Consider the following 18,804-nt stretch of genomic DNA (forward strand, 5'->3'; position numbering starts at 1 on the left):
GTGAGGGGTGCGGAAAGAGTAGTTGTGGATATGATCACAGCACACTGTTTACATGTTTGAAACTGGGAAAGACTAAACAGAAGAGTTATTTAAAGTGGGTAAGGAGAAGGTCCAGGTGAGGGGGGAAGCCCGAATGTGGAAGGAGGTGAGCATGGAAAGAACCATTTAAGGCAGAGATTTTCAAAGAATCCTGGACAAGCAGCACCAGGCTCGCTGGGAACTCTAGTCAGCACACCTACTGCAGCTCAGCGAGTGGGAGAGCCTGTGGGCAGGCCCGGCATCTGTGGGCTCACAAACTGCCTGAATGATTCTGAGGCATGCCCGACATCATTTTAATTGACTGGTTTATGGGCAAGAAAATTCACCAGTGAACCAATCAGAATGAAAGGTGTTCCTGAAACAGCTTTACTGGATAGAATACTCCATCCTCTTGGACAAAGAGCAGCTTCAGACTTGACCTGACTCAGCGTCTAAGGGTCATGAAGTGAAGATTATTGCCTCATCACATGGGTGACTAGATTGTCCTGTGTGAACTCACCTTCGTTCCCTACATGCAAATTCTTCTACAGTCAGACAGACGGATGGACGGACAGACAGAGGGAGGGAGGGAAGGAGGAGAAGGATAAATGGTGTATTTTCATGCATCGGGAGTGTGTTCTATAAAAATATACTCCTAAGGCCAAAAAATATGAGGCATCCTGAGGCAGGATAGAAAGACAGGGGACAAGATGGGGACGTGGGAAGGGGAGAAGCCACCTGGTCCCAGGCTTAGGTGAGGTCTCTCACCAACTGAGAGTCAAGCATCCCCGTGCACTTAGCATGCATTGTAAAAACTGTTTACATATCGACAATCCCCCTTTTACATGAGGATATTCACAAATAAAAATAATGTAAAAGCAGCAACATACGTGCTTAAGGCCTGAGCATCCTTAACTTAGAATTCAGTCTTCTGCCTTCCCTCACACTTTCTGGGGATCTCACAAACTTTGGTTGGCAGTAAATGCTTCCTGTGATTTGGGATGTTACCGTGGACAAAATCCTGGTTTGGAATACCCCCAGGAACTCCCTTTCAACCTCAAATTCCACGACAGCTGTAGAGATGACAACTGAAAACCCACCAGCACTGCACACATGGCTATTGTAAAGACTGGAAAATCCAGGTCTCCCTTGAGAAGCCTGGGGCCATGTGTGTGTCTTATTCAGTCACCACCCCTTTTCTGTTGAACCTGGGTTTAAATCAATATTTTAAAACAAGTTCCTTCAGGCAAGCAATTCTGCTTTAAACTGGCTCATCCTGAGAAACCTGTCTACAGTGAAGTCATAGACCTAGCTTAACCTTGGCAGGGCTTCCTTAGGAACCCCACAGAGGACGGACTGCGAGTGGGGAGGGAGCTGTGCTCCACAGCTGTTGACAATCCCATCACCTCAATGTTGTAATCACTCAGGAACATATTAGAGACTTCTAAAATTAAAAAGAAACACCACAGTCTAAATTATTTCAAAATACCAGGAGGAATGGTAAATATTAAATTAGAAGAACTGTCAAAATATTCAGATATTGTTTTCAATGAACAGCGGGGCCTCTGTTTTTAACTGAGCACAGCGCCAAGCTACGGGTAGACATACTAGCTTTGCGGACAAGATCTGAAGCTTGCTCTTGCAATCGCTCCCGGGCAGCTGCTAGCTCGCTTTCCACTTCCTTGTGCTTGCTTAACAAGGCCATTTCCCCCTCCTTGGCATCGTCAAGCTGTTTTTGAAGAACCTAAGGAAGATCATATAGCCATAATCAAACGCAAGCATGGTGCTAAGCTGAAAAAAATATTAAAATTGTAAGTAAGCATCGCCTTTCTCTCCCCAGAAAGTTCTCTGTAACTAGGGCTCCTTAGTTTTAAGTCTGTAAGATGAGATAACATAACCTGGCATTTTAAGTCACATGATCCAGTGAGGGAGGCCTATTTCTACCCTGTCTACTGCATTCTAATGCTCTGCAGATGCTAACACAGCCGGCCAGGAAGCCTTCTGCGCTAGTGCCACATAACACTTGTGGAGGCTTTCGACGTCCTTTCTACAAGTGAGCTGGCTCTTACAAATTTCACTTTTAAGAGCAATAATTTCTTTGTTCAATGTCTAAACATCAAATAGTGAGGCAGACCATCCTTAATAAAGAGAAAAAGGAAAGCACAATTAATCCCCAAGCTCAGTATTTCCACTCTCCCAAGTCACTGGTGGAAACACTAGTAAGCTTTTTATAGGAAATCATTTATAGTATTAACACTGTCTTAAACGTTATCATTCTGGGTGCTTGATATCGGGACTTCTAACTGAATAGGTAAAAGTAATAAAAATTACCCCTTCCACTGTTTTTCTCACAAAGGCAAAGAAAAAAATTGGGAAAGGGGCTTAAAGTGGTGTGAACACAAACGCCCAATGCTAAAGCTAGCAGGCTGCCCTTCAAGTGAACAAGTTAACACAAAGTTAATACATAAAAGAAAAGTAGATGAGGCTAAGCGATGGCTTAGCAGGTAAGGGTACTTGCTGTCTTGCAGAGAACTCAGGTTTAGTTCCCAAGCACCCACACGGTAGCTTACAACCACCGGTATGCATGTAGTTTCATAAAATACCCATACTCATAAAATAAAATAAAATCCAGAATAAACTGCTTAAAGCCATTAAGCGTCTACTCTCAAAAAAAAAAAAAGAAAGAAAAAGAAACAAAACAAAAAGAAAACAAACAAAACAACAACAACAACAACAAAACTCTCCTGAACCCCAGGGGAGCAGAGCTAGGTAGGCAGAAGTTGGGGAACCCTGGAGCACACTGGCTAGCCTGAACCACTGAAATGGCAAACAAAGACCTCTGGTTTCAGCAAAAGACCTCAACATGCAAGATAGAGAGCAATCCTAGAAAACCCCCAGTGCCAACCTCAGTTTCCACGTACATAGGTGGGCGCGCGCCACATTCGCACCAACGCGCATGCTCACACACCACGCACAGGTAAAGCAAGAACAAAAACCCTAAGCGGCCCACGCCCTCTCACCTGTACATTGTTCTCTGCTGTGGCCAGAGCCATCTGCAGCTTTTGGCATTTGTCGAGAAGGCTGCTGGCTTCGTCCTGCACCATCTGCAGTTCCGTTTTTAATTTTCCTATGGTTTTTCGTAAAATGGCTTCTTGCCCCTGGAACTCTTTGCGAAGATCGGCCTCCTTGTCCCTGCTGGCCTGCAGGCTTTCGGCCGTGAAGAGCTGTGACCTTTTCAAATTATCAAGCTCACGCTCATAAAATAATTGGGCTTTGCTCAGCTTGCCTTCGTACTCCTCGATGAGCTCTTTCTTTTCGAGTCTCAGCTCCTCCAGGGTGTTGTTCAAGGCCTCCACCTCCCTCCTGTGCAGTTCCTCGGCTTTCTCCTGCCCCAGGTTCATGGAGGCGCTGTGGTCCTCCTGGGACCTCAACAGCTCTTGGACTTCGAGTCTGTGAGTGGTTCTCAACTCTTCCAGGGCCGACTGCTTGTCGTTTTCAAACTGAACCTGGAGCTGCCCGAAGCTCCGCAACCTTTCTTCGAATTTCTTCCTGATCTCTTCGACCTCCCGGGACATGGTTACTATGCGCTGAACATGCTGGGCCTCTGCACAAAGCTGCATGTCCTCAACTCTGCGCTTATAGGCTTCAAACTCTTTCAAAGCCTCCTGCTTCATCTTCACGTGATCTTCTAAAGACGCTTCCAAAACTTGAATCTTTCTCTTAAGGTCTAACTCTTCCGTCACCCTGCTCTTGTATAGCAGTATCTTCTCTCGTGTTTCCGCAAGGATTTGTTGGATTTCTTCTTCGTGGGCATCTTTGAGGGCCTGAATGGCAGAATCGTGCTCGTCATTCTTAGTATTTAAAGCATATATTACCTACGTGGCAGAAGAAGGGAGAGGAACTCAGCACACGTTTTTACATCTTGAAGTTGATTCTTTCATCTGGATTGATTTTTTTTCTACACACATATGATTTCTGGTAACTATTAAATACTGAAATATCAGGCAATTATTTTTGCACCCACAGATTGATTCTCTTTGCAGATTCTATCCTTGCATAGATTTAAGCTGTTATTTCAAAACATTTCAAGGTGACTCATTTGCAAAAATGCACACGTACAATCCCAGCACTTCAGGAGGTTAAGGCAGAAGGATAAAAAGTCACTACATACACAGTGAGTTCCAGGCCATCTTGGACTTCATGGAAAGGCGTCAGTCTACTTCTGTCTCTGTCTGTGTGTGTCAGTCTGCCTGCCTATCCCCCCCCCACACACACACACCCTGCTTTCTTAAAAAAAAAACAGTCAAATTTAAGAATAATATACTATCATTGAAAGGAAGAAAGGAATATCAGAGGTCATCTGGACAGAGAAGAGAGCTCTCTGTACAACCTAGGCCAGCATAGTGGTGGCTACAGAAGACGACGAGGAGGAAAGTCTCAGGTAAGAAGCCACTGTGTAGCATGTTCTCATCTCACATTCATGTACATGGAGCTCTAGAGACTAGGCTTCCCCAGAGCACACTTTATGTGTTAAAGGACCTACTTAAATATACAAATGTTAGAAATTCCCCTTTCTACAACCCTTATAGTTTGCTTTTGTTAAGAGATTAGAACTATTTTATTGACGATGAACAAAATCTGCTGTGTTCTAAACTAGCAAGTCAATCTAAATTTCTCTTCTACTTTGAAAACTCACTTAAGCGATTTAAACCTGACCGGGGCTGCACCTCTGTGTTTCCACTGGAGCAGTAGCTCTCCAGTCCCAGGGAGCTCCAGAACCACAGGGCTCAAGGGTCAGTCCGCTTTCCCCAGATCATCCCTACACTTTCGATCTCCCACAGCCATCTGAAGTAGACATGATCAAGTGGAACTGAACTCTTCTTAGTCTTTGAGATCTAATGTCACCTTCAAGTGGACAATGTTAGAATTGAGCTGAATTACAGACATGGAAGAAATCCACATCTATTGTGGTGAATGGAGGCGCCCATAGCAAACCACACTGAATGTGAGAACCCATCCCAAGCAGCCATTAGGACGAACGACCAGGGTCATTGTCTCACTTGTGTAAGAGCACCTGCACACAGAGGTGCACACATCTACATTAATAAGTACACATAAACACATACGCACATCATTATAAATCTAAGTAAAAATGACACACACTTTACTCCATCGTGGGTTCCTTTCCAGAATGAGTATATATATATATATGTATATATATATATGTATATATATATGTATATATATGTATATATATGTATATATATATATGTATATATATGTATATGTGCGTGTGTTGTGTCTCCCCAAGAAAGGTCTGTCACACACAGAAAATTAATTCTTGATGCTTGAGATGTGGGTTTATGGTGTTTTACCATAACAGTCTGATTGCATTAATACACTGGTAATATATCAATATATTCCTTCTGAAAATCTAACCAGAAATAAAATATATTCATTGTCCAAAAAAGCACATTTATAATAAAAGCCATCCATCGAAACAAAATGTATTATATTAACTTATTAATTAAAGTCAGCTTCCATTCAAAGGATGCTAGGATGTACAAATTAAGGCATTTTAAATTTAGATCTCCAATAACTCAAGAAATAACAAGCATCAACAAGGATTGAATTAAATTAAAGAGCCTTTGAACAGTTAAAGAAACAAATGAGTAAAACAACATACATAATGAGAGAAAAATATTTGCCAGCTATACTTCCAGGAGGGATTAAGATTCAGAATACATAAAGAACTCAAATTATTCAACAGCAAAATGCTAAGTAATCCATTTAATAAATGGTCAAGGATCTGAATAGATTCTTAAGGTTCAAATGACCAATAACTGTACTACATGAGAGAAATGTTGGTGTTAGCTACTCTAACATTTGCATCACTACTGCACTGGCCTGTCAGGTAAGCATGTCACCTTGTAGACTGGCTTGTAGCTGGGTTGAGGTTCACCTTCTTCCTCTGAGAGCATGTGGAGTGCCTTCCAGTATTGTGAACACTAGTCACTTGAGGTGAAGGCTCTAGTTAGGTGCCATCTGGACTTCTTCATACTCAGTGAGACACGTGGGTGTTATCTTCAGCAATAGAGGCTTACCTTTGGATTGTGGCCAGTGATCAATAGCCTTGGGAATAGCTTGAGTGGTTTGGGGGTTTCAATGGATCCTCTTTGCTGACAACTCAATTAGTTGTAACCCAGTTCCAGAAGTGGAAGCTTCATTTGGTGACAAGAGATGTCCAGGGGAGGCTCTATCTCCCCTGTTATTTGGTGATTCCATTTAGATCACCTTCCCTCAAGTAAGTTTCCATATGACCTCAGTTTTAGCTGCCCCTCCCTGATGCATTTTTCCCTTCCCTTCCCTATTTCATCTTCCTGTTCTACTAACCCCACTTGAGGTTCCATCCATAACTATCTATTCCATTCTATTTCCCACAGGGTGATCTATCACCTCCCCTAAGCCCTTATTCTATACCTAACTTCTGTGGTTATATGGACTGTAGCTTCCTTATCAAAGACTTAACTGCATCGGCTACTCTTCCAGAGAACCAGGGTAAGAGTCCTAACACCCACGTGGTCACTCATAACCATCTGTAACTCTGTTTCCAGGGGATCCAACACCTTTTTCAGGCCTCCACACGCACCAGACATATTTACAGTATACAGACATGCATACTCATGTTGCACAGACAAAATAACCATACACGTAAAAAAGATAAGAAGTAATTTTAAAGACATGGGAATTTCATCGACACCAGCCAGAATGGCTATTATCAAGCACACAGAATTAAAGCATACTTTGGATGCAAGGGAGCAGACATCGTCCACATCCTCCAGTATGTTGTTTCTTTGTGGCTATCACTCTAATTGGAGCAAAAGTGAATCTCAATGTCACTTTAGTTTGCGTTTCCCTTATGGGTAGTGAAGTCAAACATTTTTTTCTGTTATTTTTGTGATTAAGAATGGTCCCATAGGCTCATAGATTTAAATGTTTAGTCATCAGGGGATGGCAGCACTTAGCAGGGGTGAGGAGGCCTGGCCTTGATGGAGGAGGAGTGTCACTGAGGGGTGAGCAGCTTTGGTGTTTTAAAAGCTCAAGCCAGGCCAACTGTTTCTCTTCCTGCTGCTTGCAGATCCAGATGTAGAACTCTCAGCTCCTCCAGCACCATGTCTGCCTGTGTGCCGCCATGCTCCCTGACATAATAATGGACTAACACTCTGAATCTGTGGGCCATACAACATGGGACTTTAATGATACTGTCAAAACTCAAATTTCTTAAGAAAACTTTTACTTTTGCTACTAGGGCTTGTTCTATTTGTTCTAGAATGGTAACATGCTGCCTGGATTCATATTTGGTGATACTCTGGAAATAGCTTCAAATGTGAAATGTTCACAAATTATCCAGGATAATTCTCTAATTCTTAAATGTTTCCAACGAGCTCTCAACAGCTTACTTAGGGAATATTATTTGTCTGTAATGTAGTTTATAGTTTGGAGCACGAATATTAACCCCATGTCTCAGAAAAGGCAGACTATTCAAATAATTAAAGCTCCTTCCCTCTGTATGTCATGAAATTGTACAAATTTCCTTGCTGATTTTCTTGACGGTTCCACAAAGGATGAGAGGTATCATGAATCTACATTACTTCAGTGACAGTTTTAATCATTGCACGAGAAGGAAAAAAAGCAAAACCTGTGTATAAAACAAGATTTATCACAAGTAGCTCAAGATGAGGTGGAGAGAAGCAAAGCAAACACTGAGGAGATCACAAATGAGCTCAAAAGAGCATCGATGAGGCAGGAGCCACAAGGATGGTACCGAGTACCATCAATACCAAAGGAAGGTCAGAGAAAATCCTAGGCTATGGTGGTGCTAAACACATGTAGTGCATGTCTCTCTGTCTCCGTCCCTCTGTCTCTCTGTCTCTCTGTCTCTCTCTCTTTCTCTCTCTCTCATACACACACACACACACACACACACACACACACACACACACACACAAACATATACGGGGGGGTAGATGCACAATTTTTTCCTTTCTGAACCAATTTAAAATACATTTTATCTACCAGTGCCTAAATACATTCAAACATTATTTTCTAATATCGATGTATTATCGCACTCCCAAATTTAGACTGATAGAATACTCTTTAATCCTAGAGCATAATAAACATAATCAAATTATCCAGTAGTAAAATTTACAGTAAATTTTCTTTATCAAGGTAGATCTACCTAGAATTCCACATTGTAGTAAACTGTCATTCACTTTAGTTTCTTTAACCGGAAACACATGCACATGCACACACACATGCACTCACTCATGCACATATGCAGAGAGAGAGAGAGAGAGAGAGAGAGAATGAGCAAGAAAAGCTATTATGTTTTTTAAATTTTATGACATTTGTTTTTATTTTTGGTTTTTTTTTGTTTGTTTGTTTTGGTTTGGTTTTTTGTATTTTTCGGAGCTGGGGACCGAACCCAGGGCCTTGCGCTTGCTAGGCAAGCGCTCTACCACTGAGCTAAATCCCCAACCATGACATTTGTTTTTAAAGAACCTAGATATTGGTTATGAATTCTGTAGTTTTTATGCTTTCATTTTGTTTTTTAATATCACATGACTTAAGGAAATTTTTTTGTTCTATCTTTTCAGCCCAACTGTGTTCTGAGTATCTAAAATTAACTAATATCACATATATTGATATCATATTAATGAACTGTGGTAAATCTATGAAACCTATTATTCATTTATCAACATTCTTCTCAAGTAGTATCCTTCCCTTGTAATGCTCTAGGCTGAGGCAGGAGGATCACCACATTTCAGCCCCTGAGCCACAGTGTATGACTGCCCAGATGCAGGGTTTTGAGTGGGCCCACCCTAACATCTGTGAAATGCTGGAGTGTGTGAAGGAGCTGGTCTTGCAGATCCAAAGCTGTAGAAACTCTACCACATAGGGCAATAAAAGGATATCTGAGAAGAGTCCCAGTGAGGATCCAGTATTGATGGTGCAGCACAAGCCAGAGACCTCCAACCACACCAGTGACTCACTGCAATGAACATTTGCAAGTAAAGCTGTGTGGACAAAAGCGTGTATTGTGGAACACACTGTGACACACCACAGCATGCATGGTGAGATTTCTTTCTTAATTTTCTATTTTTTAATTTTTAATTGTTATTCTTTTGGGGGGGTTGCAAGGATGAAGGGTGGATATGGAGGGGCGGGGAGATGAGTGGGATTGGGGCGCATGATGTGAAATTCACAAAGAATCAATAAAAAGTTAAAAAAATAAAACCTCATCATTCACAACAACAACAATAAAAACAACGGTAGATCCTAAGACTAAGCATCCTACCCATGTGCACCAAGTTACGGGCCTGGGCTTGCCACCCAGCTCTGTGGGATCCTGTCCTTTCTTTTCCTGGGTGGGGATTATCAAGCAAAAGCCATGTTCACACCCACAGACGGAATTCTAAGGAGCTGTGAGAACTGTAGAAAAACAAGAACTAACAAAGTAGCCCTGTAAAGAGAAGCTGGCGGTTCTCAAAACTGTAAGAGGAAAGCCCTTCTAATCCACGTTCTTGCACACTATTCAGGCACACGGTAAACTTCTCACTGCTAACTGTACAACAGGATGTACTTGAGAGCTGCTCACAGATAGATGTCCAAGGGGAGCAGCACACAACATACACACGAGTTCTGCCCTGGCCAGAAGTTAACTGCCTCCATTTTCCACCTCCCGATCTACTTTCTTTTGTATTAAATTAAACAGAAAAACAAAAGCTGCTTTTCATACATTATGTAATCAAATTAATTCCAGCAACAGACTTGCGCCCAAATGAAACGTTTAGGAGGCAATTAACAAAAAAAGCTCATTCGGATTTATGTAAGCCAAGGGCACTTTAAAACCTTGATTTTAAAATAATTTGAAAACCTAATTGCTTTCGGAAATAATTACTTTTAAAGAAACATTTGTTCTGTTTGTTTCTAATATTGTTGAAAACATATTCCAGAAAATATTTATAAAGTATAACGATGCTTTGTTTCTCTGCATGATGTAGAATGCATCTATTTTCTCAGAAGATTAAACCTGAATTTTGAAACATGTCTTTTTGAACACAGAAGTCATAACATCTCACAAATCCAGCTGTCTGTCATTCAATAAGATCTTTGGTACCAAACTTTAAAAACAACCAACAACTTTTTGTGAAGGTCTACTGAGTGCTCTGAACTTTTTTTTAAAGAATTCCAGCAAAGAAAAGTATATGCACTCCTACTCCTGAATAGAACTTTTCAAGATAAAACATACACAAAATACCAACAATTTTAGATAATATGCATGTGTGTCAAGTATCAAGCTGTAGGGTGCAGAATACAGGACACAGTGTGAAGCCCTCAGTAGACTGAAGGTTATCAGAAAAGCCCCGAAAGGGTGGGGCTGGTGAGATGGCTCAGCAGTGAGGATCCAGATCCAGTTCTTATCATCTGCAGCTCTTCAGTTCTATTTCAGGGATGTGATGTCCTCTTCTGGCTACCACAGGCACTACACACACACACACACACACACACACACACGCACACACACACACACACACACACACACACACACACACACGATACGCATACATACATGCACATGCATAAAACAGTTTCTTAAATTAGTAAATTTTGGAAGGCCTGAAAGGACACGGCAGAACTATGAAGAGAACCAGCTGGATGGGCCAAATTAGCAAATTCCAGCTTCAAGTGAGAGACCAAGCCTAGGTAAATAAAGTGTACAGCAAGTGATCAAGAAAGACCTGACATTGGGGTTGGGGATTTAGCTCAGCGGTAGAGCGCTTGCCTAGCAAGTGCAAGGCCCTGGGTTCGGTCCCCAGCTCCGAAAAAAAAAGAAGAGAAAAAAAAGAAAGACCTGACATTGGAAGAGAGCGGACCATCCAGGAGTTCAGACATCCCAAGGCTGCAGGACAGACTGCCACCTCTGCACACCTCGGCCCACATCCCTGATCCAAGGGGAAACTTCACAGTGCCTCTGGACAGAGGGATATAGGAACAGGCAGCCACCAGTACCCATGGTGCTGGTCTGTGTCCAGGACCGATCTGAACTGGCCAAACAGCAACCTGCACCCAAATCCCATGGGGGAGAGAGCTGGAACCTCAGATGTGTGGATAATCCTGAGAAGTCAGAGGAGAATGCCCTCTGCCCACAGCCCAGACCCAAGTGGGAATCGCATAGTGCCAGCTGTGCCCGAGGGGTGCAAGGACCTACACGAGCAATCAGGGGCAGGACCCTTTGATTCCTGCCCAAGCCTCGGTATGGAAGACTCCAGGAGCGCCGCCACAGCTGAAATCAGAGCACCTGTTCTCAGGAAAGGCTGGAAGAAAACATGAAAACAGTTCTACAGGAGCTGACACAGAGGCCTACAGCAGGGTCAAGTCACTCCCAGAAACAGCAAGACAAGCAAACACCAGAGACAACCCAATGACTAGAGGCAAGCACAGGAACCTAAGCAACAGGAACCAAGACTACTTGGCATCATCAGAGTCCAGTTCTCCCACCGAAGAAAATACTGAATATCCAAACACACCAGAAAAGCAAGATCTAGATTTGAAATCACATATTTTGATAATGATGGAGGACTTTAAGAAAGACATAAAGAACTCCCTTAGAGAAATGCAAGAAAACACGAGTAAACGGGTAGAAGACTTTAGAGAGGAAACATAAAAATCCCTGAAAGAATTACATGGAAACACAACCAAACAAGTGAAGGAATTGAAAATGGAAATAGAAACAATAAAGAAAGCACAAAGGGGGACAACCCTGGATATAGAAAACCAAAGGAAGAGACAAGGAGCCATAGATACAAGCATCACCAACAGAATACAAGAGACAGAAAAGAGAATCTCAAGGGCAGAAGATACCATAGAAAACATCGACACAACTGTCAAAGATAATGTAAAATGCAAAAAGCTCGTAGCCCAAAACATCCAGGACACAATGAGAAGATCGAACCTAAGGATAATAGGTATACAATAAAGACTCCCAACTTAAGGGGCCAATAAATATATTCAACAAAATCATAGAAGAAAACTTCCCTAACCTAAAGAAAGAGATGCCCATAAACGTACAAGAGGCATACAGAACTCCAAATAGATTTGACCAGAAGAGAAATTCCTGTTGTCACATAATAGTTAAAACACCAAATGCACAAAACAAAGAAAGAATATTAAAAGCAGTAAGGGAAAAAGGCCAAGTGACATATAAAGGCAGACCTATAAGAATTACACCAGACTTCTCACCAGAGACTATGAAAGCCAGAAGATTCTGGACAGATGTCATACAGACCCTAAAAGGACACAAATGCCAGCCACGTTACTGTATCCAGCAAAACTTTCAATTGACATAGATGGAGAAACCAAGATATTCCATGACAAAACCAAATTTACGCAATATCTTTCTACAAATCCAGAGCTACAAAGGATAATGGATGGAAAACTCCGAAACAAAGAGAGACACTAGCAGTAAAGAAAGCAAGAATATAATTTCCTTGCAATGAAACCAAGAGAGACAAACAAACATAATTCCATCTCTAACAATGAAAATAACAGGAAGTGACAATCACTATTCCTTAATATCTCTCAACATCAATGGACTCAATTCATCAATAAAAAGATATAGACTAACAGACTGGATACATAAAGAGGACCCAGCATTTTGCTGCATTCAGGAAACACACCTCAGACACAAAGACAGACACTACCTCAGAGTAAAGGCTAGAAAACAATTTTCCAAGCAGATGGCCCAAAGAAACAAGCTGGAGTTGCTATTCTAATATCAAATGAAATTGACTTTCAACCAAAAGTCATTAAAAAAGATAAGGAAGGACACTTCATATTCATCAAAGGAAAAGTCCACCAAGATGAACTCTCAATTCTGAATATCTATGCTCCAAATACAAGGGCACCTACATTCAAAAAAGAAACATTACTAAAGCTCAAAGAACACACTGCACCTCACACAACAATAGTAGGATATTTCAACACCCCAGTCTCATCACTAGACAGATCTTGGAAACAGAAATTAAACAGAGATGTAGAGAAACTAATGGAAGTTATGAACCAAATGGATTTAACAGATATTTATAGAACATTCCATCCTAAAACAAAAGGATATACCTTCTTCTCAGCACCTCGTGGAACTTTCTCCAAAATTGACCAGACAATCGGTCACAAAACAGGCCTCAACAGATAACAGGAAGATAGAAATAATCCCATGCATCCTATCAGATCACCATGCACTAAGACTGGCCTCCAATAACAACAATAATAACAGAATGCCCACATATACACTGAAGTTGAACAATGCTCTACTCGGTGATAACCTGGTCAAGGAAGAAATAAAGAAAAAAATTAAAGACTTCTTAGAATTTAATGAAAATGAAGATACATTTCTAAACTTACAGGACACAATGAAAGCTGTGGTAAGAGGAAAACTCATAGCTCTGAGTGCCTGCAGAAACAAACAGGAGAGAGCATATGTCAGCAGCTTGACAGCACACCGAAAAGCTCTAGAACAAAAAAAAAAAAAAAAAAAACCTAAGAGGAGTAGAAGGCAGGAAATAATCAAACTCAGAGCTGAAATCAACCAAGTAGAAACAAAAAGGACTATACAAAGAATAAAAACAACCCAGAGCTGGTTCTTTGAGAAAATCAACAAGATAGATGAACCCTTAGTCAGAATAACCAGAGGCTACAGAGAGTGTATCCAAATTAACAATATCAGAAATGAAAAGGGAGACATAACAACAGAATCTGAGGAAATTTAAAAAATCATCAGATCCTACTACAAAAGCCTATATTCAACAAAACTTGAAAATCTGAAGGAAAGGAACAATTTTCTAGATAGATACCAGGTACCAAAGTTAAATCAGGAACAAATAAACCATCTAAACAACCCCATAACTCCTAAAAAAATAGAAGCAGTTATTAAAATTCTCCCAACCGGGGTTGGGGATTTAGCTCAGTGGTAGAGTGCTTGCCTAGGAAGCGCAAGGCCCTGGGTTCGGTCCCCAGCTCCGAAAAAAAGAAAAAAAAATTCTCCCAACCAAAAAGAGCCCAGTCCAGATGGGTTCAGTGTAGAATTCTCTCAGACCTTCATAGAAGGCTTCATACTAATACTGTCCAAACTACTCCACAAAATAGAAACAGAGGGAGCACTATCAAATTCCTTCTATGAAGCCACAATTACTCTTATACCAAAACCACATAAAGACCCAACAAAGAAAAAGAACTTCAGACCAATTTCCCTTATGAATAATGACACAAAAATACTCAATAAAATTCTTGCAAACTGAATCCAAGAACACATCAAAATGATCATCCATCATGATCAAGTAGGCTTCATCTCAAGGATGCAGGGATGGTTTAATATATGAAAATCCATCAATGTAATCCACTATATAAACAAAGTCAAAGATAAGAACCACATGGTCATTTCATTAGATGCTGAGAAAGCATTTGACAAAATTCAACACCGCTTCATGATAAAAATCCTGGAAAGAACAGGAATTCAAGGCCCATATCTAAGCAAAGTAAAAGCAATATACAGCAAACCACTAGCTAACGTCAAATTAAATGGAGAGAAACTTGAAGCAATCCCACTAAAATCAGGGACTAGACAAGGCTGCCCACTCTCTCCCTACTTATTCAATATAGTACTCGAAGTACTAGGAGAGCAATCAGACAGCGAAAGGAGGTCAAAGGGATACAAATTGAAAGGGAAGAAATCAAAATATCACTATTTGCAGATGATATGATAGTGTACTTAAGCGACCCCAAAAGTTCCACCAGAGAACTACTTAACCTGATAAACAACTTCAGTAAAGTGGCTGGGTATAAAATTCACTCAAACAAATCAGTAGCCTTCCTCTACTCAAAGGATAAACAGGCTGAGAAAGAAATTAAGGAAATGACACCCTTCACAATAGTCCCAAATAACATAAAATATTTTGGTGTGACTTTAACCAAGCAAGTGAAAAATCTATATGACAAGAACTTCAAATCGCTGAAGAAAGAAACTGAGGAAGATCTCAGAAGATGGAAAGACCTTCCATGCTCATGGACTGGCAGGATTAATATAGTAAAGATGGTCATTTTGCCAAAAGCAATCTACAGATTTAGTGCAATCCCCATTAAAATTCCTACTCAATTCTTTATAGATATAGAAAGAGCAATTTGCAAATTCATTTGGAGTAACAAAAAACCCAGGATAGCAAAACCTATACTCAACAATAAAAGAACTTCTGGGGGAATCACCATCTCTGACTTCAAGCAGTATTACAGAGCAATAGGCATAAGAACGGTCTGGTATTGGTACGGAGACAGGCAGATAGATCAGTGGAACAGAATTGAAGACACAAAAATGAACCCACACACCTGTAGCCACTTGATCTTTGACAAAGGAGCTAAAACCATCCAATGGAAGAAAGTTATTAACATTTTCAACAAATGGTGCTGGTTCAACTGGAGGTTAGCATGTAGAAGAATGTAAATCGATCCATTCTTATCACCATGTCTAAGTCTAAGTGGATCAAGCTTAAGTCTAAGTGGATCAAGGACCTCCACATAAAACCAGATACACTCAAACTAATAGAAGAAAAAGTGGGGAAGAGTCTCGAACACATGGGTCCTGGGGAAAATTTCCTGAATAAAACACCAATGGCTTATGCTCTAAGATCAAGAATTGACAAATGGGATCTCATAAAACTGCAAAGCTTTTGTAAAGTGAAGGACACTGTCATTAGGACAAAACAGCAACCAACAGATTTGGAAAAGATCTTTACCAATCCTACATCTGATAGAGGGCTAATATCAAAATATACAAAGAACTCAACAAGTTAGACTCCAGAGAGCCAAATCACCCTATTAAAAATGGGGTACAGAGCTAAACAAAACATTCTCACCTGAGGAATATTGAATGTGTGAAAAGCACCTAAAGAAATGTTCAACATCTTTAGTCATAAGGGAAATGCAAATCAAAACAACCCTGAGATTCCACCTCACACCAATCAGAATGGCTAAGATCAAAAACTCAGGTGACAGCAGATGCTGGCGAGGATGTGGAGAAAGAGGAACACTCCTCCATTGTTGGTGGGGTTGCAAACTGTTACAACCACTCTGGAAATCAGTCTGGAGGTTCCTCAGAAAATTGGACATTCCACTACCTGAGGACCCAGCTATACCTCTCCTGGGCATATACCCAAAAGATGCTCCAACATACGACAAAGACACATGCTCCACCATGTTCATAGCAGCCTTATTTATAATAGCCAGAAGCTGGAAAGAACCCAGATGCCCTTCAACAGAGGAATGGATACAGAAAATGTGGTACATCTACACAATGAGTACTATTCAGCTATCAAAAACAATGACTTTATGAAATTCATAGGCAAATGGAATGAACTAGAAAATATCATCCTGAGTGAGGTAACCCAATCACAGAAAAACACACTTGGTATGAACTCATCGATAAGTGGAAATTAACCAAAAAGTTCAAATTACCCAAGATGCAATCCACAGAGCACAGGAAGCTCAAGAAGAAGGATGACCAAAATGTGGATGTTCCCTCTCCTTCTTAAAAGGGGGAAAAATATCCATAGGAGGGGATATGGAAGCAAAGTTTAGAGCGGCAACTCAAGGAATGGCCATATAGAGCCTGCCCCACATGTGACCCAAAAACTAGATAAGATTGATGAAGCTAGAAAATGCAAGCTAAAAGGATATAGATCTCTCCTGAGAGACACATCCAGAGCATGTCCAATACAGAGGTCAATCCTAGCAGCAAACCACTGAACTGAGAATAGAACCCCCTTGGGGGGAATTAGAGGAAGGATTGAAAGAGTTGAGGAGCTTGCAACCCCATAACAACAACAACGCCAATAACCAGAGCTTCCAGGGACTAAACCACTACCGAAAGACTATACATGGACTGACCCAGGGCTCCAACTGCATATGTAGCAGAGAATAGCCTTGTTGGGGCACCAGTGGAAGGGAAAACCCTTGGTCTTGCCAAGTTTGGACCTCCAGTGCAGGGGAATATGGGGGGGGCAATAAGGAGGATATATAGGGGGAATACTCGTGTGGGAGAGGGGAGGGAATGGGGGCTTATGAACAGGAAACCGGGAAGGGGAATAACCTTTGAAATGTAAGTAAATATATCTAATAAAAAATTAAAAAAAAAGAAAGACCTGACATTAACCACAGGCCCACCCCCATACCCACACACAGAAAACCTGCATATACACTATGTACATGCCAATATGCTTGTACATAAAGACACATAGACACATAGATGCAAGACATACATACATAGACACACAGACAAGCATAGACACACACACACACACACACACACACACACACACACACACACACACAAATCAAATGGTCCCTTTATACAAACAAGCAACCTCAGGATTCTTTTCTTTTTGCCAACACCATGGTCTCCATCCTCTGACCTTGCGATCTACTCATGTCTCAATAGCCAGTGTTTGCAGTTCTCCTGCATTCTCTAGATAGCCATTGCTTATCATTCCTGGGAAGACCTTCGCCATCTCTCCTGATCTCAGTTACCTCTGCTCCCCTCTCTCTGTCCACTGTCCCTACTCTAGTCATCTTAAAGCAGAATCATTACGCCACCAGGTAGCGAGAGCAGATCCTATAGTCTGTGGACAAATGACCCACATAGGATGACAGCAAAAGCGTTCAGACCTTGCAGCAAAACAAGCCCCGGCTTAGAATCTGTGGTGTTGCTGACGCTTATGCCACCTGGAAAACGTATGCAGACTCTGCATATGCCTCTGCCTATGAGAATATCAGGTTAAATAACGAAATTCTTAAAAGGATTGCCTGAAGCAAGACAATCAAAGGGCCTGCTGCTGCACTTGCCATTACAGGCCGCAGAGAGGAGTAGTTAGTTCCTGTCTGTCCGTCCTGTGCATCCATCCTGTTCTATCCACTAACTGGCTGTGTACTTTAGGGCTGATGTGTATGCTCTGCTCTGCTCACACTGGCTCTCTTGCAAGGCCATGGCTTTCCACCCCGTCAGGTGACCTGTCATCCCTGTGCCCTCCCTACTCTATATGATTCATCTTTGAGAGGCATCCCAAGGCCCACTTCCCCTTTGAAGTCTCTCTGTCTTCGGTCCAAACATACACAATTCGTCACCAGCTCCCTAAAGCTTCTCTTCTATGAGTCCTGCCTGGAACCCAAATGTGTCACTTGCAATCACATCAGTCTATGGTGTGACGTACGTACATCTTGTCTCTGTAAATGAAATCAACTGTCAGTGACAGCAGAGAAACTGTCTGTCTCCAGACTGGCCCATAAGTGTTCACCAAGTCACAGGGACGTGATAATGAAGTGTATCTTAGAGCATCTCTCTGCTTTAGCGTGGTCCATCCTGCTTTCTTTACTAGACGGGTCTAAACTTCACTAACAAGATGTTTCGATTTACTGAACACATAAAGTCACCTCTCCTACAAGCCAGCAGGACAAACAGCCAGCAGACATTCCCACAGGTTTGACTGTAGTGAAATTGTTGATGTTCTCTCGACGTAACAGCAGAAACGCCTGCACTATTCAACGAAAAGTAGAGACCAAAACTTCGTTTTGTTCTTTTGAATCAAAAATCCTACTGCTCAAAGAGTAAGTTTCAGAACAAAATATCCAGAAGATTGGTTAATTATGTCAATACATATTGCTTGATATTAAGTGTACCAAAAC

The 18,804-nt window shown here is 41.4% G+C and overlaps 1 protein-coding gene across 18 annotated transcripts in view; it reads right to left on the reverse strand.

The window, feature by feature from the left end:
- The window catches only part of Fam184a (family with sequence similarity 184, member A), a 122,208-nt gene that overhangs the window by 62,066 nt on the left and 41,338 nt on the right, over positions 1-18,804 (reverse strand). For 13 of the 18 annotated variants that reach the window (XR_005497785.2, XR_005497786.2, NM_001427095.1 and 10 more), the window contains exons 2-3: positions 3,039-3,893; positions 1,627-1,762 (exon numbers count right to left, since the gene is read on the reverse strand). The exons of 2 other annotated variants lie outside the window; for them this stretch is intronic. Coding sequence is in view for 13 of the 16 variants with exons in the window: in NM_001427095.1 (NP_001414024.1) it covers positions 1,627-1,762; positions 3,039-3,893 (991 nt within the window). In the remaining 3 variants the exon portion in view is untranslated. Of the gene's footprint in view, positions 1-1,626; positions 1,763-3,038; positions 3,894-18,804 lie in introns of those variants that run through there. 3 more of the 18 variants (XM_063279314.1, XM_039099319.2, XM_039099323.2) reach the window with 2 other exon arrangements.

The sequence above is a fragment of the Rattus norvegicus genome, chromosome 20 (genome assembly GCF_036323735.1).
Source record: "Rattus norvegicus strain BN/NHsdMcwi chromosome 20, GRCr8, whole genome shotgun sequence".
Classification (NCBI taxonomy): domain Eukaryota; kingdom Metazoa; phylum Chordata; class Mammalia; order Rodentia; family Muridae; genus Rattus; species Rattus norvegicus.